This window comes from Nelusetta ayraudi, unplaced genomic scaffold (assembly GCF_046127955.1).
Source record: "Nelusetta ayraudi isolate G7.1 ecotype Tasmania unplaced genomic scaffold, CSIRO-AGI_Nayr_v1 ptg000008l, whole genome shotgun sequence".
Taxonomy (NCBI): Eukaryota; Metazoa; Chordata; class Actinopteri; order Tetraodontiformes; family Monacanthidae; genus Nelusetta; species Nelusetta ayraudi.
The window spans coordinates 7,653,578-7,676,264 of NW_027466058.1; the positions used below are offsets into that span (position 1 = coordinate 7,653,578).

Sequence of the window (22,687 nt, forward strand, 5' to 3'; positions counted from 1 at the left end):
ACACCCAGCGCCGGGTGGGTGGGTGGGTGGGGCGGATTGAGGAGGGTTGGTGGAGGTGTTTGAGAGGCCTGAATCCACCGCCAGCGCATAAATTTGCTCCTTCGCAGCCTTGTTTGTGTGATCGGGCGGTGGAAGTGGCGGTGAAAGTGGCGGAGCGAGGTGGGGGTTGGGGCTGGGCTTCTCTGAGCCCCTCGGAAAAGCCACTTCTCTGCACATCCGAGCAGCCAATAGCGGCTGGGAGAGGAAGGCGACAACAGAGGTGGAGGGGGAGGAGGAGGAGGAGGAGGAGGAGGAGGAGGGGGGTTGCTAGGCGACCTGCTGTAACATTAATGGAGTGAAAACAGAAACCTAGTGTCTGGCCCCGAAGCATCCGGCCCGATCTGACTGTAAAGACAAGGACTGCTTCTGATCAATGCACCGGAACTGACAATAGAACCTCAATGAGATGATTCCATAAATAGGACAAACCTATGCAACACAGTCATGACAAAAGTAGAAATGACGCAGACTAATTGGGAGGAAGAGCAGAGAAAAATGAATGACATGGCAAAGCACGCTAATTCTAAAGATGCTGTTTCCACCTGTTTGTAGATTTAAGTTAGTGTGCCTAAATAAGGTCATGTGATCAACATCGATTGTTAAATTTTCCAAACCAACATTGGATATGCAGGCCAGCTGGGGCGAGCTGGAGGCAAATCTTGGGAATTCAGTTTTGAGATTCGTGCTTCACAGGGTCTCTCCTCTCCAATCTAGGGGAGGTGTGTAACGCGACTCTGAACAAGCCATGATGAAATATTAACAGGCACTGTGCAGGCTCGGACCAACAGGTCGGCGCTCCACTCTGCAGGTTATCGTGTCTGTTTGTCAAGCGCACTGTGAGATCCGTCTGTTTATGCAGACTGTGACGGCCCCGAATCGTGTGAAACAACAGGACTTTGTGCAAGAGAGTCCAAACGAAGTCGAAGATTGATATATACTGTATGTGTATATACATGTATCACTTTCCAGTGTCTTGGAAGTATTGTTTTGTAAACATTTAAAGCTTTCGTCTCCCTCCCCATTAAACATCAGCTCAAAACAGCTTCTCCAAGTCGAGTTTACTTCCGACTTGCTGTGAACTGGTCAATATGTGCAAAAGGTCAGTGGAGTGGTTCGGCTCCACTCTGACTGATTGACTGACTCGCTCCTGAACAAATGGCTCCCGGCGACCAAACACAGGACCACGAAGGCGTCCCGCTTCTTTTGCAAACCCCCCGGCCCTCTCTGAGCAAACGTCCGTGGCTAACAGGTTACTCCACTGGGTTCGCCTACTGCCAGGTCAACACACCTGCGAGCTGGGATGTATACTCTTCCCACACCACACACAAGCACACACACACACACACACACACTGTACCACTTTCAGGCAAGTCCTGGAGGCTGTTACCCCACAGTCCTGTGACATAGCGGCGCTCCTGCTCTTCCTCAGTAAATGACCCGCAGATAGAGTATCACTGTCCTGTCCCAACGTGTGATAAGACAAGGCGGACGCCACCGTCCGTGGAGGCCAAAATGCCAAAATGTGCGCTTCCAAAAAACATAGGCAAGCTTCCCCTCGTGTCCTAGAAGCCATCCAATTAATTATTTGCGCCGAGGTTAATGTTTCATCAGGCCTCCGTAAGTGTCAGGTTACTCAGATTCCTCAGGGGTGAGAAGCAAAATCATGAATGAAAGCGCGGCACAGCTTCAAGGGGCACCCGTGAGCGAAGATTGCAAGAGATGCTCGAGTTTCGTTTTTTTTTTTTTTTGAAATGCACTGGAGAAACATGAAGGCATAATTGAACCATTGGCCCTAAAAGTTTTCTTTTCCGTTTTGCGGAATGCCGCTTTATGTACGAAGCTCTAAGGAGAGTGTGAAAAGACTCTAACTTGGTGCTGTGCTAGGAGTTATAGGCTGGGACGAGGTTATTGAATTGTCAGCGTGGTGTGAGACGACACTTGAGTTGCTGTCGGGCTGCTCCTGTCACATGCTGTTCATTATCAGGCCATTATCGGGCGACATGCGTGTCTGCCGAAGAAGAAGAAGAAGAAGAAGCAGAAGAAGAAGAAGAAGAAGAAGAAGAAGAAGAAGAAGAAGAAGAAGAAGAAGAAAGATTTCTTAATGGCTTTAATTTCTCAGCTAAAGTTCACTTTAGCAAACATTTGCATCGGCAAAGTACTGCTAGCTACCTACTAAGTAATAGCCATTATTAGCCTAAGATGAAAGAAGAAGAAGTAGGAGGAGAAGAAGAAGAAGAAGAGATACTTTGACGCTCCTCTGTGTCAATAGCTTTTCTGACTTCAAGTGCTTTTAAATAACACAGCTGCTCAGCTACACAAGGCGGTGTCACCTGTGCAAGAATTTTTACGACCTTTACGTTTTCCTTGTTTATATACATATATATATATATATATATATATATATATATATATATATATATATATATATATATATATATATATATATATATATTGTAGACAAGTCAGAAATATAAGCAGAAAAAGTTGTGCAAACATGCTGCTCGTGCACTTCTCCATCAGTCTTTCCCCCACTGAAATCCTCACGTCAGTAACAAAGCAGCAGCAATGTGACAAACATACCAAGTGGGCTACGACATAATTAACGTTACTCCTGTCCTGCCCACGATGCCGCATGAAATGCATTCCATTAGCAGCACGCTCCTGATGTCACAGGCTGCCTGGTTGTATGTGCATGTGGACTCACAATGGCAACACACGCGTCCCCGCAACCTTCCACTTCCCACGTAAAGACACAAAAGCACAGAGCAGATGCTTCAGCAGTCCTTGAAATAAACAAATATGTAGATAAAGAAAAAAAAAAAAAAAGGACAAGCAGGCAGGACAGGAGGCGCAGACAGGAGAAGTTCCCACGCGCCAAGGAGGGTTTTTGATTTGTCTCCTGGGCATTTTTCAGTCTCACAGTGCGGCACCCGTGGCCGATCGCAACGGGAGGATGTGTCTGTGCTGCAGTGACCGTCCCACGGCACGAGCTCTGTGCGCTGGGGGCTGCAGGATTTCTGCTTCTAATTCTGCGACGCCCAACAAGCACATAATCAATTAATTAGGCAACAGAGTGAACGGATGATGACACGTACAGTCAGTTGCTATGGTGCAAAAATAATAAAAACAATTATAATGATGATGGAAAAAGTTGAAAGGACAAGGTTGACAGAGATTGAACGTAAGGAGGTTGAATTAAAGAGCCGCAGCAATGACGAAACGCGCTCACCTCTGCGTGCGGGTAATCCAGTGTTGCAGCCCCTGTTACTGCCGCCGCTGCTGCTGCCGCTGCTGCAGACACACTTCACCAGGCGCTGCTCCGCTCTCCCACAGCGTCCTGTCAGCGCTTCACACTCACCGGCCTCACGCAGCTGCGTCAAAAAGAGCCCCAGCGCTGGAGGGCTGAGCCAGCAGCCCTTCACAATAAAAGCATCCAATCGCCACTGCAATTGGCGCTAAATCTTAAAAATACCTATCTTTTCGCAAAAATGTGTTTGATAAATTTGTATATCTGTGTCCGAGAAGGTTTGACTGATAAGGTCCTAAAGGGGGAAAAAAAACCCTCACAAAAGCTCCCCACTGGATAACACATTCATGATTAGTGACTCTAATGACCAATTTAAAAATATATATTTATGAATGAAAATAATAATTTTGAGTTGCATTGCTCTACCTTTATATGCAATGCAACGTGGTTGAGTTGAACAGCCTTTACTTTGAAAGTTTTGAAGAGTGCCACATACCCCACCTTCTTTATATAAAAAAAACAACCTCTACAGACTTCAGAGATTTGGTTTACTTAATTTTGAAATAGTTGACATTCGCCACACAGCTAATAATTAACGGGATTTAAGTAAATGAATTTAACGTCAAAAAGATGATTGAGCTCTCAGTAACTAGACTGAGACGAAAGGCACCACCAAGCGACCATTGATGGCATTACACTAGAACGTCTATGGCATTTTGTTGGGACTTCTACATTATAAAACAGTGAAACTTCTAAAAGAAATATAGAATAATGACCTGCTACTCAGTAACAGATAATTAAAACTTTTTAATCCACCTTCCCACAAGACAAAAATATTCGACCCATACACACATTCATTTAAAAAAAAAAATAAATATCCAGCAGATTTCACAAGTGGCTCAGTAAGGTTCTTTAATCTTCCAAAGAGGAATATTCAGGAGTTTGTCGATAAATTCTTCAGTATTAGCAAAAATATTTAGGGATGACTAAAATTGATATTTCACCCATGCAATAATCACCTCTTTTGGGTGGAGGCTCTGGTCAGATGCTCAACTAATGAGAAACAAAGCCTGCAAATTGTTGTAATATCTCTGTTCCGACTCCAATGGAAGCAACACTTGGATTCCACTAAGTCTGCAGTATGAAGACGTGATTTGTCTTTACATGGGTTCTTCAGCGACTGTAGAAGTCCGTTGGCTAATATGTCTAAACCCCCTGAACATTAGCATGGTTTCAACGTAACTTGTACATGCTTCATTATTAAAAGAGGTGGGTGTTTAATTGGTGAAATTGCTACTTTAGTGAATAAAGGAGCACAATAGATGAAAATGACGGTGACCTCTTAAATACTGCAAGGATTCTATAAATAACAACAACAAACCACAAGTGACAGAGTATTCAGTTTTCTTTTCTGAATAAACTCACAGGCTTCTCACCGTACAACGTTTGCTTTATTGTCACTGTGGTTTTTTTTAATGAGAATTTTTTTTACAGTTTTGATAGTGAGGTAATATCTGTGAAAGTTTTGCAGGTTTTTTTTTCCCCCTCCAGCATTTAGCTTTTGCAGTAAATCAAGTTACAAAGCAAACACTTTCGACTATAGATATGGCCTTGGGGAACGTGACACTATTTTAAAAGGTTAGATACACAAAATTCACATGCTTGTGCAGTTTAAACAGAATGGCTGAAAAGTTCAAAATAAACAAAGAAAAACGTAACATTCTTTGTAAATACAAGTTGTGAACATTGGAGTTCACCACTGTTGTTTTTTCATAAGTTGCTCTACAAGCGGTTGTTTACTCTTAGCAAAGTGTATCATTTGCCACGGGCTCCACCTCAACATTTATCTGCTTGTAAAATCATAAACCCCCGAAGGTTTTAGCGACTTGTTTTTCGTCTACACCGAAACTAGCAGGAAATGGTTGAAACTCAAAGCGCGCGCACAGTGAAAATGACAATTTTCATTTAGCTTCACTGGATGCGCGTGTGTAATGGATGCTCACAGAGACAACAGAATCCTGCAGATTGCCCATCGTGGAGGAGTTGCACAGACACCCTGGCCATTCTGCCTCCAGGTCTATTTCAAGATTTTATACTATATGTAATGGCCAAGTCCGTGGTAAATACTGACAATTCACGTGTAAACTCAACCTGTACATTTAGGGACTGAGCCCTCTAGTGGCCAAAAGCCTTACAGGCTTAGGTCAGTTAAAATAGACTCGATTTAAAACAGGAAGTCGCTGTTTGCTTTCAGATTAATAGAAGGTTTCCAACAATGTGCGGTCAATTTCTATGAACAGAGGTGCTGTTTTACTGAGCGGCGTAGGAGAATCAATGGCGCTTCAATTTAATGCTTTTATGATTTTGGTGCAGAACCTGCAGAAGAACCAGACTCCTGCTCCCAATGCTGTGTGCATGTAAAGGACTGAAGGATTACACCGGGCCTGCAATTCCAACAAGTCTTATTGTAAAAAGATGATCTTCTTCCAACACAGTATTCAAACAACAAGCAGCCTGAACAAATGCATGCATTGGCCACAATCATCCATTCAATATTCTGTATATTTATAAGTTCAGCATTTGGAGTGAAAATTGGGCTGTTTAACTTCTGAAGAACTCTGTTTCATCGATACAGGGCAAAGAACATTTTTACTTGAACAATCTTAAAGCTGCCAGGTGGGTAAATAGTTATTGTGCAGTAACTATAACAGACTAAGATGGCCACACACACACACACACACACACACACACACAAACACCGATCACATATTTATATACTTCGTCAAATGTAGCAATAAAAGCAATGAACAAAAACAAATCAAAAAAGATCCAGTATCTTGTTTTTCTACTGATCCGTCAATTACTTATGATCAAATTAAAGCCGGCAGAGGCTGACAGGTGTGGATCACCGCAGTCGGCGGGGTACAGGTGGCGCCAAGTCTGAGTGTCTCTGTGAAGGTCTTTGAGGAACCGTCCGGGTTGGACAGGGAATGTAGCGCTCATGCAGCATCTTCTCTGGTGCCCTGTGAGGAGCACACCGCTGTCAGAACATATCGTTGGAGACACAACAGTCTGTGACCTTTGCTTCTCATTTTCTTCTTTTCAAGGCATCAGAAGTAGAAGCAGCCTTCCATGTCGTACTTCCCAACACAGAGCTAGCTCATCTTAGTCAGAGCTAGCTGTGGAAAGTTTCTGTAGTCAGATTTAATCTCTGCACCTGTTATTTTTTTGTTTTTTTTTTATTAGGATAAGACGTCTATCGCTGAAAACCATCAGGCTGCACGGTTACTCATGGAGCAGGAGTGAGAGGCAGCTCAGGCAAATTCAAATCACGTTGTGAACGTCGTCTCTTTATGTCCTGGCACTTGGCAGTCGTGCATGCTTCTGTTCTTGGTGAGGTTTTGCACTGTGTTTTACGCTGTGACACCTATTTACTTTCCTACTCCAGTTTCCACGCTGTTGTCAAGTTGTGAATCAAGAGCGGGCAACAATTTCCTCTCTTTCATTTTCTGTCTGACATGAGAGGGGCTAATGATTTTTCTTATCATGACACTTACAGCCAAGCTGCTATTTATTGTTGGCGTGCTGAATGTAGACAAAATATTCCCAAGCTTCATTTTGCAATATGAAACTATTTTATGTAATAGCACATACTGTAATTAATTGTTTTTATTTATTTTCGTATTTGAACACAGACCTTTCAGGCACCCTTGGAGGGAGCACGGGGGGAGTAATGTTGGACCCAGCATCAGAAGTCCGTGGAGGTCTTGGTGGAGGTTGGACACTTTCTGACATGTCCTAAACAAAACAAAGTGAATAATTAATATGATAAAATGACAAAATTAAAATGAAAAAAAAAAGATGTCATCTAAAAACTTAAAACCAAAATGTTTTGAATGCAAACGTTTAAAAAAGAATTACAAATCTTTAACTGATTTTGTGATTTTTGATATAGTTTGCAACATTAACAAAGCAAATTACTGAAGAAACTTGAGTTTATATGCTCAATATGTTCGATGCAGAAGTCACAGTGGTGTTGTGGTTAGCACGGTCGCCCACGTAGCTGACAGATCACAGTTTCGATCCCTGGACCTGCAACCTCTCTATGTGCTGTTCTCATGTTCATGCTCTCTCGTCTGCGTGGGTTATCTGCGGGCACTCTAGCTTCCTCCCAAAACCGAAAAACGTGCACTTAAAGCTAATTACGGAACTGAAAGTGCAAATAGTTCTTTGTCCTTCCAAAGTATATGGCTCTGGGATAAATCCTGGCACAGATTCCAAGAGTGCACAAGATGCTGTGGTAGAAAATGAAACAAAGCATCTCAAATGCTAAATACAAACGGGTTTAGTGGAAAAAAAAACACACGGGCACATTTTTAAATCAAGAAAAAAAAAAAGAGCTGCTGGCCTATGTTCCAAAATCAGTAGAAAATCAGAAGTCATGCTGTGATCAGCAGTGTCTGGAAAGTCCGCTGCTGAGCTGGGTTTCATTATAAAGCTACAGACACAGGTGTTGGTCATGGGTTTGTGGTTAAGGCGATAAAGTATCTTTATAACAATGGGTTGAAAACAAAAGTGGATGTTTCGGAGCGACCATGCACAAGTGTTTGCTGCTTTGTGAACAGTGAGGCCAATAAGAGTGTTTTAATATGTTTTCAATACATCTTTCACTTGCTTTTGCCACATTCTCCTTCATCTTTAAAACAGCTTTCTGGATGGGAGGGATCCTTTATTTAGTGTGATCTACTCAGAGTTAGAGGCTTACCTCAAAGTCGTGCTCTGTCCCACTGCTGCAGCTGACGGTGCTGTGGGTGCTCAGCCTGTTGCTCCCGGAGCCTGAAACAAAAATGAGAATACAAGCGAATTTTTTTTTTTCTCATGTTCATGTGTGCGCAGCGACATAACCCAAGGTTTCTTTGCTGAAAGCGGAGAGACGTCTCTCACATCATCTCTAAATAAGGGCACAACAAGTCTGCAGCGAGTTCTATTGACGATCAAAGGGAGATTAAATAGACACGTGCAGAAAAAAAGACAGAAAGTGAGACCCATTAAGCGCCGAGCAAACACTTAACATGCGTTAGCTCACGTGTCAAGTTATTGTCCCCCTGATATTTGAAGGGATTCACATTAAATCTCCTGAAATCATTGTCAATCTGTCTCTATATGAGTGAAGGACTGTTACCGTAGAGAAAAAAAGACAGGATGCATGGAAAACGCCATGGAAACTAAGTGGAGAATAAACTAACTTGCCATATTATTCAGAGTTCACGGCTGGGAGGCAACAGTAACTATACAGGCTAAAAATTCAATTTAACCAACTCACTCCCGTACAAACGGCACACTTGAATAAATGCACATTTACGAGTCAGGGATTTACTTGTTTTTGTAACAATTCAAAGAATAGCCTAAACAGTCACAAACAGGGGAAATTTCCTGTTGGGTGAGCCACTCTTTATGGCCAATCTTGAGAAACAAAATGTTGAATTTTGAATTTCTTACTGTGTAACGGTGGCCGCCGTTACCATTGATGTGTGCTTTCTTTTGCAGATCTTTTATGTGATGCACTACATCAGGGGTCCCCAAACTACGGCCCGCGGGCCACATCCGGCCGGCTGCGTGTCTCTGTCCGGCCCGCGTGAAGGCAGTCATAACCCCCCGCCACATAACTTTGCCGACACGTTAGCGTAGCGCGACAGCGATAGCGTGTTCCCGCCCCCGTTCCCCCGCTCAAAAAAAAAATGCCGGGACGTTAGCGCTATTTCCAACCAGCATGCTAGTTTAGGTGCAACTGTCCAGGTGTCACAGAGCTCTCGGAAAATGCGTGAGACAAATTGAGGCCCCCTGTCATACAGGATGAAGGTGGGCACACCCCAGCTAGTGAGTTCTTTGTTCTTCTGTGCGCATGGGGAACAGCTCTACCCAGCGGATGTAGTAGTCGACCAAAACTAGGAGATGTTCATTTTCTGTCTGGGCTGCGTGGTAGAGGTCCCATGAGGTCAATTCCGAACATTTCATTTGGATGATCCACCTCTTTTTGTTGGAGTCTGCCACTGAGTTTTTGGTTTTCTCCTTTACGAGTTTGGCAAACCTTACAGGAGCGGACATAGCTTCTGACCTCATCTTCCTCATCTTCCCTCTCAGATCAGCCAGGACAATTTCCATTAGCCTCTGGAAGCTGGCTGGGGCATTTTTTAATCCAACAGGCAAGACCCTGAACTGAAAAAGACCCATGTGAGTTACATAGGCGGTTTTTGCTGTGCTAGCAGGATCCATAGTGACTTGCCAGTAGCCACTATTTAGATCAATTGTGGTGTATACTGTAGACTTCAGTTGTTGTGTGTATGTGATGTGTGTATGTGTTGTTGCAGTACGTTCGTTTTCCCTGGTGTCATGGTGCATAGGTCTGGCTTGGACTCCAAAGGTTGCCTAAGGCCTGCATTCTCCCATTCTTCGAGGTCTGCGCTTGTTACAGCGTGGTCGATATAGTCCTGAGCCGTCAATACTTCAGGCTGAGGAGGTAAGCATGGGGGAGGTATGCACGATATAAGGGTGATGTGCTGTAGTTTAGCACTTGTTCTTCTGCCAGTTGGAACATGTACCTTTCGGGCCTGTCCTGAAAACTGTACTGAGAATCAGCTGCATGGATTTGCAGACGACAATGAAAAAGATAGTCGAGGCCAAGGATCACTTGATAGGCAAGGGCTTTGGGTGACAAGACAACTACTGGAAACGTGTGACCATTTCGGTTTAAGTCGATTGTCACCTCAGCCAAGCCAAGAGGCGTTTCAGTGTCTCCATTAGCCAGGAAGAGAGGACCACTCACCCAAGGCCTCAGGTCTTCTTGGGGTCTGTTTAATGCTCTCCAAACACTATCATGAATTAGAGTGTAGCTTGCTCCTTCATCCACAACAGCTTTGCCACTCCAAGGTCCTATGTTCAGCGCTGTCACTAACTGGCGAGGTGAGTTGAATACACCAGGACCTTGTTTATCTGTGGAGTTTGTAGAGGTCGAGCTCTTTCTGCCAGAGGGAAGAGGTTTGCCAGTTATGCCCATGTTACTGCTACTATTCAGTTCGCCAGACATAGGAGGATGTAGTGATTTCTTTGATGAATGCTGTGCTCCTGCATTATACTTATATTGGGGACAAGAGCCAGGTGGATGCGTACTATGGCACCTCCAACAGGTCACAGCAGACTTCTCCAGTTTAGAACTACTTTTATGTTGGAGTGGTCGCCTTTCCTTTAAGTGTTGTTGTTCATAGAGTAATTGTCGTTGCAAGTCCTTCTCCAATTGATGTCCGAGTCTCACCACATCACCAACCGAATTTGCACGTTTACGAAGATAGGACACAAGCTGAGGCTTAATGTTCTTCAAGATCATCCTCACCGTTTCCCCCTCAGTGGTTTGAGGTTTCCACTGCTTGCAAAGGGCACGGTAAGAGAAAGTAAAATCTCTGATAGGTTCACGATCTCCTTGTTTCCGGTTTCTCACTCTTTCAGCAAGTTCTTCCTCGTAGTCCTCTGATAAGAAAGCAGAGAGGAACTACTTTTCAAAATCGGCCCAGGTTGCTATTTGTGTCATAGCTATTTCCCACCAGTCTCTTGCAGTACCAAGAAGAACTGTTTGAAAAGTGGCAAGTATTTCTTGGTCAGATAGAGGGTGAACAGCAATAAAATCACACCACTTAGCTCGATATAAAACAGGGTCAGGGTTATCGTGTGCTTGTTGGAAAAGTTGGAAAAGTTAACTTAAGACTGTGAGTTTTATTCGATGTATGTTGTACAAAAGGCAGTGTCGTTGAAGTTGCATGAGGCAAGGGAGTGGTGTGAGTTAAAGGTGGAGTGTGAAGTAAAGGTGCAGGTGTAGTCAGGAGCCTTGTAAAGGGCCTTTATATGCAACAGGATGTTTTCCAACTTCTTGTCCAAGTCATTTATCCTGATGTTTTGCTGACTGTGTTCTTGTGAGATGTGTGTTTAAATGGCCCACGGTGGTGTTTTTTTTTCAATCTTTTGTGATACCCACACCCACAATCAGTGACCTGTCACTGATTTTTGCCACAACTGAAACTTGAAACATTAAACAAGTCATTAAACAAAATTGCACGTTGGTGTAAAACGTCTATGGCCTCAACCAGCGAGCTACACGTTTATGACTTCTGTGATAAAAGAAAAAAAAACAACCAACTTCAGTGGATTCTCTCTTAGACAGGGCCATTTGTTTTCGCTTCACCTCTAGCAGCTGTGAATTAATGACCAAAATCATTTCTCACTGGATGTGCTGGATGTGCTTCCGGTTTTCCAGGTGCCTCTCTGGGGAACCGGGGCCGGCAGTGTGGGAGGGAGGGTCATCCCCTGGGGCGCTGACTCGTAAACGGCGCACTCCATTGTCATGGTGGAGCCCCAGAAGAGGTTCCTCTGCATAGGGGCACTTATCTCGTATTCTGGACGTGCAAAATGGAATTACATATCAGCAAGATGGGATTTTACAACTGCGATCTGCCCCTATCCAGTGGCGTAGTACAGGGTACACGCAGGTATACGGAGTATTCCCACTTATTTGTCAGTCAGCATTGCGTACACCCACTTCTCATTCAGTAGTGTCTGCAAGCCAGTGGTCCAATTTTCTTTCAAAGGATGGTGAGGGCAATAAAATGCATAATAATGTAATTGTCTTTCACTTGTCTGTGGGGAAGTATTGGGTCAATAATTACATTTTTTTTTTAATCGTTATTCCCTGAGGTCAAAGCAACAGAAATGATGTGACAATATGCAAATACCACTGGCCCAATTTTTTTTTGGTAAACTGAATAGAGAAGTCTTACATGTCACTGTTTAGAAAAGGTTTATCATTTGCTGAATGGGCTGCTTAAAAAAAAGGGCATGACTCTCTTCTCACTTCTCCAGTGACCACTACACCATTGACCATATCGATACACATACACATAGAGCCTCTTGACTAGAACATTTGGAAGATCCTACCAAGCTCCTTCCCTGCCTTCTGCCTCTCTTTGTGTCGCCTGGTGATGCTTTCTCTGAGCCGCTTCAGGTTTTCCTAAAGTGAGAAACAAACAAAACGGCACAAACGACTCGCGTCACTCCCCTCGCTTATTACTATTATTATTACCCCATGTTATGCCACTATATTGCCCTACCTGTTGGTAGCGTATGGAGCTGGCTCTGCCGTCCTGGTCAAACTTCCAGGCTTTGAACTCGTTGACGGCTTCGTCCACAGTGATCTCCCCGACTTTCACCCTCTCCTGCAGCGAGATGAGCTGCCTCTGCCCGGGCGTTTTCATCCCGCCGTACGGGTCGTAAACAGGAGATGGAGGCTCCTCCACGCATTTTGCTGGAGGGGCGACATTTACTGAGAATGTGGGGATAGGGGTACCAAGCTACCTTATTTTAAACCAAGGGAAATGTAGGAGTTTTTAAAGAATTTCAACAATATATAAAACGTGTGTGTATTTCTTTAGATTTATTTGATTTGCAAAGACTACACAACACAGATCACAATAGATTTATTTGATGTATAATCGACAATTATTAGACTGTGCTTATGCGTTTACCTGCAGCACAGGCCATTTCTGGGGTTGTGTCTCCTTTAGCTAAATTTTTATCTGAAAACACTGTGGGGAAAAATGTGTTGATTGAGTGTTTTGTAAAACAGTTTTAAGAAATCTGTTATATTGAGGAGAATGGAAGTGGGAAAAGACCTCTGAAGATCATGGGCATCTCTCGTTCAGAGCCAGGCTGCGGTCTGGGAAGGGGAGCCGGAGGGCGGTTCTGGATGATCGGGCTGAAGGCACAGCATTCATCCACGGTGTCGTAGATGTCCTCCAGGGTGAGGTTGTACGGATCTTCCTCCTTCTCCTCCTCCTCAGGGTTGTCCACATCATTTTGTGACGTGTTGCTTTTGAGGTCCACACTGTCCTCTTTCACTTCCTCCAGGTGTTTTGCTAGAGGTTCAAAACGTAGCTTTTTTTTTTTTAGCGGTGATTTCATCGGTCATAACGTTAAAATACTTGATTTTATTTCTGTTCATTTCATTTTATTTTGTTTGTTTGGACCTCCATCAGCTGTGGCCAAGGCCATAGATATTCTTCCTGGGATCTACATCTGTTATTGTAAAATAAAATCCTTCAAGTTGAAAGCATTGTCAGAATATAGCCAAACCAAATTTGCTAACGATCATCAGCATTAGCATACTTCAGACCTGACCATGGTGTTTGGCATTCATTTGAATATATATGTAAATATCGTTAAAACTTTTCACATTTAGTATTTCACAGCTGAGAGCTGTTTAGCTAAAAAGATGCTCTTTCAGCACTTTTTGTTATTTCCTTGTATGATGTGACCAGGCAGAGCCTCAAGTGGCCATGGCCTGCTTACCTTGGAAAAACTTCCTCAGCATGGCTTCCTCCGGGTTCTCGTCTACAGAATTCATCACTTCATCTGGAGGAAAAACACAAAACGATGGAACAATAAGATGCATGAAGATTAAAGATTGAAGCTCCAGTGTTGAGTCACAAATTAAATGCTCTTACATAGGTCCTCCATGCATTCTGGGTCGATGACAAACATTGACTCGTATATGACCTCTGAGATCATCGCGACGTCTTGAGGGCCTCCTGACATCATTTCATACACGCCTGCCTTTTCGTCCATGCTGATTGGCTCCTCAGCCTCAACCTTGGGCATGATCATGGCAGCGGTGTCCTGGGAATGACAAACAGAACAATGTGATACTCTGCGCTAAAATATGACGCTTACAATACAGTAAGGAAAAAAGTGTGTTCTTCACTCGGCTTACAACAAATTTATCCATCAGCTGTCTGAGATCAGAGAAGCCGCTCTTCTTGGCCAGCTTGTTGGGGTAGTCTCCATGTTTGTTCATCACACTGTAGGCCTGCACGGCTCCGGGACACTCCTGGAGGACGGCGGTCAACTTCTTCAAGTCATACTTGGCGGCAAAGTGAAGGAGAGTGGGAAGCTCCTCGTTCCGTTGATCTGAGGCGCAAAAAGGCTGGTCAGGCGGGAATTGTTTGTGCTCCCCGTATATTAAACAGATGAAACAAAACAAAACAAAACAAAACAAAACAAAAAAACAACCCATCAACTCAAGAGCTTTGCACTCACATGTCGCCATGTTGTCCTCCTCAATCTGGCTGACTCCAAACAGCTGAAAACTGGTCGCAGGCAACCTGGATTCTAATGACTTGGTCAGCATGCTGTCCAGAGAGTCTGTCACATTGGATGTCAAGTTGAAGGCCTGCAAGCACAAAATGCATTGCTTCGTTGTTTAAGAAGAAAAGACGAACTCTAGCAAACATGCTGGAGGATACTGTTTCCCATTTGGCAGTGACGTCGGACCTGACACATGAAGTTAACAGGATCTGTAGCATTTTCCAAAAAGTGACTTATTTCTCCCATATGTGTATAGTATGTAACTGGCTGCAAGCTGGCGCTGGACTGGTCGGAGCGCATGGTGAGCGATACCACTCCAGCAGGCATATCTGGGCAAAAGATTCAAGAAATAAGGCCAATTCAAATATCAGCACTGTGAAAAAAAAACAAAAAAAAATCTGGTCACATATTTCATTGGAGCTACTTGCCTGGCGCTGAAACACTTAAGGTGTATTCATTCTCCAAAGTTCCCGTGACTCTTTTCGTGCTTCCGTTTTCAGCTGAAAACTCCACTTCCAGGGAGGTGTGATTGTCGACTTTATGTGAGAAAATTATAAAAAGTTTCTCTGATGTCTTAAAAGAAGAGAGAAATAGAATTACTTTGCGATGATAAGGGGATACATTTAAAAGACGTTATCTATTATTTATTCATACAGAATAATAACGAATCTTATGAACAGCAGTCTTCACTGTAAAAACTGTTTCAGTGGTACTGTTCATAAAACCTATTTTTGAAAATGAAATCCATTGCAATATATTGAGTTCATTTTATTTTGGGGGTGTTTATAAGTTGCCTATAAATAAAAAAGTGTTGGTGTTTTTGGAACTCAATATTTTCAATCAAAAAATGCGGCAGGTCATCTAGGGAGTCCCTGTGCTTACTGGTATTGGCAGTTTGGCCAAAGCATGCAGCCTTCTGCTTGGGCTCACATATACCCTGAACCTCCAGTATCCCTCCAAACTAGCCAAGTCGTTTGAGGTTTTTCAAAGACTTTTTGTTGGACTTGAAAGCTGCGCCCAAAACCAAGCACCGGTCTCAAAAACAAGCTTCTTGTCTAGTCAACATTTCTTGACCGTTGTTTTGTACTGCCATGATTGTTTTACATTTGCCTGAGCATTTTGAATAGCTGTTACGATCAAGGTTGTTGCATTTTGTTTTACGATGGTGTCATACACAGTTATTTTGAAATGTTTCACTCTATCACTTGTGTGAAATATGGTTTCACAACAAATAAATGCTGGAAGCAGGTACATTTCTTATTTCATTTTTTCACATTTATGGTCATGCTAACTCATTATAGGCATTATTTTAAGTTGAAAAATAAATTACTGGAAATGATTAAAATAAATAGTAAATCAATCAAATAAATTCAAAGCAGTGTTACTTATTTTAAATAAGTTAAACATGTTTTAACATGGTTAAACTCAATTTCCTCACCATTTGTCTTCGAATCAAATCAATATTAAATCATACAGTGAAACTAATATTATTAGGTTATACAAATTGAATTTCCAATTAGTTCACTGAACTACCAAAAAAGGCTTGGAAAATGTTGCACTCATTTTATTGAGTTATATCAATGTAATTGGCACATCTCGTGGAAGTGGATCATTATTGATTAGCCTGATTAAGAATACAGACTTTTTCTTCTCTTACCCCACAGAGGACTCTGCTTGGCTGCACGGTAAGGCAGGAAAGGTGTGTGGACGTGCTGGTTTCTTCGTCGGCTGCGTTTCCCACGATCACTTGCTCTTCATCCTCCAGAGCTGTTTCTATTGGCTCTTCTGAAGACACTTCCTCTTTTTCAACAGAGGTGGGACTTTCTGTTCTGTTGCACGGCTCTGCCGCATCTTCGCTCTCATGCTTAGCCTGCGCTTGTCTGCCTGTGGATATGAAGATAGATTAAGAAATCAAAGATCAGTTTTTGGCCCCTTGAAAAAGAATGAACCTGGCCTGGAAATCCTAAACGCAGTGGAAAGGCAAAACACTGACGAGGAACTATTTCTTGCCTTCAACGTGGACAACTTCAACGTTGATTTACCAAAATATCTCTGAGTCTAATTTGGTAATTATAGCTTCATGTTCACTCTTCCCCAAAACAAACTTAAAACAGCATTGGTATCAGCTGAAAAGTTTGACAGTTGAAATAAGGCAGATCAACGGACTATTGGCCAATAGGAGCTAGCTGGGGGGCTTGTGACACACACAAAATAATCTTTTTTAAAAAAAATTGTTACCGTACTTAAGTAGGTCTTTCAGGTATCTGTACTTTACTTGAGTATTTCCTTTTACTCCCTGCATTTGTTCACAAATAGCTGTACTTTGTACTTCTCACATTGGAAAAAAAACAAACCACGCAGATTACTTTCGTGTTTAGAAGTGTTATAAGGAGACAAAATCTGTCAAAAGTAATTTCTTGTTGTCTAAAGTGAAGCTATTTAAACTATGCTGTTGCGAAGTTAAATCTAGAAGTGGATCATATTTTAGAGGGAAATTATTTTAGAGTGCCTCGTTTTGGAGTAACTGGTCAGTTCAGTCATAACTTTTTCATTTTTTGCAAAATTATCAATGAATGTATTGTTTCATTAATGGCAAAAAAAAAAAAAAAAAACCTAACACTTTTACTTTCTATTTAAGTACATTTCAGAACCTGTACCTTCTTAGTTTTACTTCAGTAAGGGAATTACTTTTACAGAAGTACATAATGTGAATACTTTTGCTGCCTCTGCAATTCAGTAGAGCTCCAAAACACTTTTTGCACTGCTGAGGTGAGCAGATAGTAACTACATTCTTCTGGGTTGTTTTGGGGGTCTTGTCCCTTTTAAGCAAAAAATCAGCATATGGCTTTAAAAGATTGGGCGTACTGTCAGTGATAGTCTCCAAAATGGTCGAGACGTAGACGTGAGGCTCATCCGCGGCGGAGATTTTCCTCCAGCTCTCCCAGTCCTTGAAGCTCTCCGTCACCGCATCCTCCTCTGTCACGCCGCAGAGCAGCGCCACCACTCTGTGCGGAGGCGAAATGAGTCTGTCGAGGGCCCCCTGCAACTCCAGGTCGCAGAGCATGTCCAGAAGCTCTCCTGTGACCAGCAGCAGGATACATCCGCTGCCCATGAAACACTCGTAGTTGTATCCGTGGAGGCGGTCGGCCGGGCTGAGTTCGTACAGCTGGACCGATATTTGGCGACATTTCCGGGAAGACTTCATGATCTGCTGCAAGTAGGTGGCCCACTCGTGCGCGTCGGCCGTGTGCAGTACCAGCACCTCGGCCTCACCACTCGGCTTCGCTGGAGGAAGACAACGGTTACACAGTAACATCGAACGGTTACAGTTTGACGAGTGTCGGTGACAGTGCGCGCATTCAAAAACGGCCTGAAAATTGCTCCAGCGTGAAAACTGGTAAATATCAATCACGAGTTCCCCCCCCACCCCCCTAAAACGCTGCAGATCGGGCGCTAACAGCGCGTTATGAACGACAGCCCAGTAATCGCCCCAAATGTTTCACTAATGACACAACACAGGCCACATTATGCCCGGGGGCTCGGTGTCACAGCAGGTAGTGTTTGTCGGGGGAAACGCAGGGCGACGAGGCAGCTGCGAGGTGTCAAGGTGACTGTGGTGGGAGAATGAATGTCCGATGTGTTTGATATGTGGGTGCAGAGCCAACAAGGAGCTGTGCAAACACGGCGCTGTGTCAACACTGGTCAGAGTAATTTAGTGTGACTCATTACAGTGTTTAATCAGGTCAAGTTCACCTCTGTACACGCCAGCGGGAAAAGAAATCCAACTGCGTCGCCTCACCTCCATCACAGTCCGCAGCTTTGACGGGACGGCCCGGACCGTGTGTGCGTCAACGGGCTGCTAATGCCGATGGTTCAAACTTAAACTTAGAAAAGCCACATGTGAACTGAAGCATACAAGAAGGCTCAGAAACTGGTTCCTCTTTTTTTCTTTTTTGAACGCAGTGAGAAAATCTAATTGAATCACAAGTTAAAGTAGTTTGCTTGCTTTAAAGAGCATAAAAGGATGTTAAAGGAATCTATATCTGTGTGTGATATCACCGTTTTCTCTACGTCGCGGGCGTAACCTGAACATGTCTAAGCTCCCGAGAAACACACGTATAGAAGATTTGTCATATTTACCTGCGTCGACACTTGATACAGACTCCTCCATTATTGTGAAGCCCTTTAACACGCACCCAAACACTCCAGAAGAGGCATCCCACATGCGATCTGTTGGCTTAGCCGGGTGAAGTTAAACGGTGCTCTTAACTCAGCTGGCTGAAGCTTTCACTCGCGCAAGCCCTGCGCTCAGTCGTATAAATAGCAAACTCTAGTTTCCTGAATTTGGTGACTCTGCCCCACTTCCTGAAATGGTTGAAGAAGTGAGAAAATGCACACCGCTGCTTCAAACCGCTATGTCAAGCAGTTGCACTAGTCGTCAGTTGTTCTGTGTTAGTCACCTACAGACAAGGCAGATTTTTTTTTTTTTTTTCTTAAAAAGTGGGGAGCTGATGGATTCTTGTAACAGTCTTCACATGAGGACAGAAGACAGACATTCTGTTCTCAGTGTGTAAAACAGATGCATTTCCTATCTTATTAAATTAGACATCATATAAATCATTAAAGCTGGTGAATAAATCATGTATGACTAGGGCCCATGACTTTAATGCCATATCAGACAAAATGTAAAGGTCCCATACTCACACTACAAAACAATACATTCAAACGAGCCATTCATTACCATTCTTTTTTTCTAGTGACATGTCCACATCCTGTCAGTGACGGCCCAGAAAATGAGAGAAGTGAAAAGTGAATCCGTTTTGTGTGCGTGTGCGTGTGCGTGTGCGTGTGCGCGTGCGTGTGCGTGCGTGTGTCAGCCTACAATCAATTTGCCGGCTTCAACTTTCAGAAATGTGCGCTAACATACAAAGTTATGGAAAACAGACCTCTGTGATGTCACAAAGAGCAACGTATGGTGGGCTAAATATGGTGCATTGAGCTTTCAGGACAATTGGTCTTGGCTGAGGCTGACTCTATAGTCTATGCTGGTTTGTAAATCTGACAATGGACATGACACGGGGGCTTTGACGATCAGCGAACATTCATGTGCAGAGAGTTCACGGTACACAGCATTTTACTAAATAAATCTAAGCGTGGGTGTGAAACTTACATACACGTCATTTCAAAGGATTAAAAATAGCTGTGCCCTGAGTGACGAACCGTTAATATGTTTTAACTTAATCAGCCTGAATAAAAATAGAAAAGGAAAGAATATAACTCCTGGTTGACCCATATGCTGATGGAAAAATGTACTTCTGCAACATGTGCACGACACACGCACATGATGCCCCAGACTGCAAAAACAGACAGATGAATGACTGAGACGACAAAGAGGATGAATCGACAGCTCGCCGTCGCTGAAGTGACTCAGTATGTAAATTTCCAGATTGCCCAACACCTCCTGTGCGGAAACAGGTGATTGCAACACACTGAACTGCACGGTCACGGCCATTAGAGGGCAGCACACTATAGCGCAACCGAACCGCCGCACTAGGCAGCAGCAGCAGACGTCGCACAGGCCTCCTCTGAACAACAGGTAGGCGGCGAACGCTTTCACTTTTTTTTTTTTTATAGAACCCATATTTTTTCTAATAGCCAGTGCGCAGGAGTTTATCAAAGGCAAAGACATTGTGCGTACATTGTGCGTACACCCCCGTGTGACTTTCCATGTGTGACAGTTGAGGGTCCCGTCACTATGCCTCCAGTTGAATCATGTGCCCTGGCTACTTGGCCAAGAGGATATCCCTTTGGCCCGCTGGTTAAGCACACATGACTATTGCCCGGGAGCCGGTTGTTCGAAGGCTGCGAAACGCATAGAACAAAAATCCACAAAGCCTGCCATGCTATTTAGAATGAGCTGCTAGATATAGCCAAAAGGCTAAATTGTGCTGTTCATTCATTTCTACGTTCATGCCATAGACACTGGACCTGTGTGTTCTGTAATCAACCCCACAGTTCCACAAGTCAAGGGATCAATTTATGCCTTCATTGCTGCTGTTCATAAGTGACTATGGTATCAATTTCAATTCTAGCTACAGTGCCACTATTTAATGAAAGAGGTAAAGGCAACAGTTTCTTTGGTTCCTCAGTTTGACTCGGAATCGTCGGCCTGTATGAGAAGAAGAAGTACATGAAAAACTGGCATATTTAATATTACAAAAGTTGTAAATCGCGTCTACCAGTGCCATACAAAGGCCATACATTGTCTCACTGACTGACTGACTGTATACTGGCCATACAAGCCTCAAGAGCAGCGTTCGGCCTTTTTGGTATTTTTTTTCTGGACACCATTCTCTCCTGAAGTGTTTAAAAATCACAAATACAGAATCAGTGGATGAAAACTTGTTTATTTATCCAAACGTAAATTTCAGCCATGAAATCAATTTACATGGTACTGGCTTCTCCCCCTCTCGTGGATCCTGCTTCGACCTCTTCCCTCTACTCAGACCCTCTTAATGACTGCAGCAAAAGTTCAGCCTCTGATTTCTGGAGCTGCATGTGAAGAGCAGGGTGATCCATGACCCGTCTTTAAGTACAATTTCCTGTAGAAGAGGAATCCCCTAATTTCTTCTAACTCTGCCATTAGCTACCATAAGCATGACCGACCCGTTACCTTTCGCCCGGGTTCCCTTGAAACCACTATCTATTAGGTGGCTCAAACCAAATCCCCGCAGCCTGAGTTTAATAAGGGAATATTATTGCTCCAATATTTTAACCTTGTTATCCAATATCCTGTCCTTTGAGTCGGCCCCGTGTTTTCATCACAGAGTGAGCCTCTCAGAGAGCATGCGTCAGCTGACGTCCAGCCTGTCAGGGAATAAAAGGTTTGGCCCCCTTAATTTTCTCATGCTGGCTCTAGATTGTACGATAATAAAAGTTTGATATTATGCTAAATTCGCCTTATCGATGCTTTATAACATTAACATGTGTCTCTTTCGCCTGGCAGTGAACTTTCCAGAAATTAGAAAAAAATGTCCACCCTCTACTTCTTTTGCTCGCTCCACTTTTCAGATGTGTGCAAAAATACACAGTGATGGAAATCAGCCCCTTTGTGACGTCACAAAAGACCCAGTTAGTCGCAGAAGCACCATCTATGCCGCCTTCCCTTTGACAGACAAGCTTCTTTTGGTCCACATTCAAGCACGTGGAAGGTTACATATAGGTTGTATATAGTTTTTATATGTTTACATGTGTGTGTGTGTATACTTAGGTATACTTAGGAGTGATTCTTTATGTATTGTGTAACAAATGGCCAACCAATTTTTTTCCCCCACCACCGAGTCTGGTTTTCCTCACCAACACTTTAACAAATTCAACCCATGACATTTATTCGCTGCGTACAGTCATGTGACGCTCTGCGCCAAAGACAGTTCCAAACGGAAGCTTCTTAGACAGGAGGCCTTGGCAGAGGAGGGGGGGAGGGGGGGGGGGCATAGGTGCTGCATATCTAATATTGCCTGGACAATAGTCATGTTACCTTCTCATTTACTGTACTTCCCCTCTGTCGGGAAAGCTCTACCTCATATCTGCACTGCCTCTAAGGCAGCACGGGACATTTTTTCTTCCCATTCCTAAAGTGGAGGAAGCCAAAGACAAAGGCCAGTCTGAGGACACAGAGGGCAATCTTGAAATGGAAAACTAAAATGGGGAAAGGGGTCTCTCGCTGAAATGTTATTTGGATGATAGCCTGCATAAGAAAGGAAGTGTGTTTGGTTTCTCATTGAGAATCACCAGCAGGGCTCATTGTGATAAGAAAATAAGTCTAATGTTACCTGATCTGGTATAATGTAGACCAATTACCACTCCATTGCACTTCATTACAGGACTGTAATAGGGCCGGGGGTCAGTGCTTGAGATGGAGTGGCAGGGGAAAATTGAGTCGTCATTGATAATATGATAAAAACTAACAGTGAGGGGCCCCCCTCCAACAAATTATTGGAATTTACAGTTGATGGGGAAACACAATAACCTCATTTGGTAAGCAGCTGGCAAGCACTTGTAGAGAGCAGGTCCTCAGACACAATGAGAGCCTTATGAGGAGAGAGAAATTTAAAACTATCACGGAACAGTTTCAGCTTTCTTCTTCTTTTCGCTTCTGCCTCTCACCCCCTTCTCTATGTAGAACTGTCAGTGCCTTGAAATTGATTGATACTTTAT

General features: G+C 43.4%; 1 protein-coding gene across 1 annotated transcript; it reads right to left on the reverse strand.

Annotated features, from left to right (window-relative positions):
• Window positions 1–4,673: 4,673 nt before the first annotated feature.
• On the reverse strand, window positions 4,674–18,831 carry pik3ap1 (phosphoinositide-3-kinase adaptor protein 1). Its single transcript, XM_076019110.1, has 17 exons — window positions 18,611–18,831; window positions 17,336–17,755; window positions 16,128–16,354; window positions 14,899–15,043; window positions 14,657–14,799; window positions 14,423–14,555; window positions 14,097–14,293; window positions 13,831–14,002; window positions 13,676–13,738; window positions 13,000–13,242; window positions 12,853–12,912; window positions 12,439–12,632; window positions 12,266–12,338; window positions 11,557–11,727; window positions 8,052–8,122; window positions 6,984–7,084; window positions 4,674–6,309 (listed from the first exon to the last, which is right to left on the reverse strand). Exons 1-17 carry the CDS (start codon window positions 18,693–18,695, stop codon window positions 6,192–6,194), a joined length of 2,616 nt encoding a protein of 871 aa, XP_075875225.1. The 5' UTR covers window positions 18,696–18,831; the 3' UTR covers window positions 4,674–6,191.
• Between the last annotated feature and the right edge of the window lie 3,856 nt (window positions 18,832–22,687).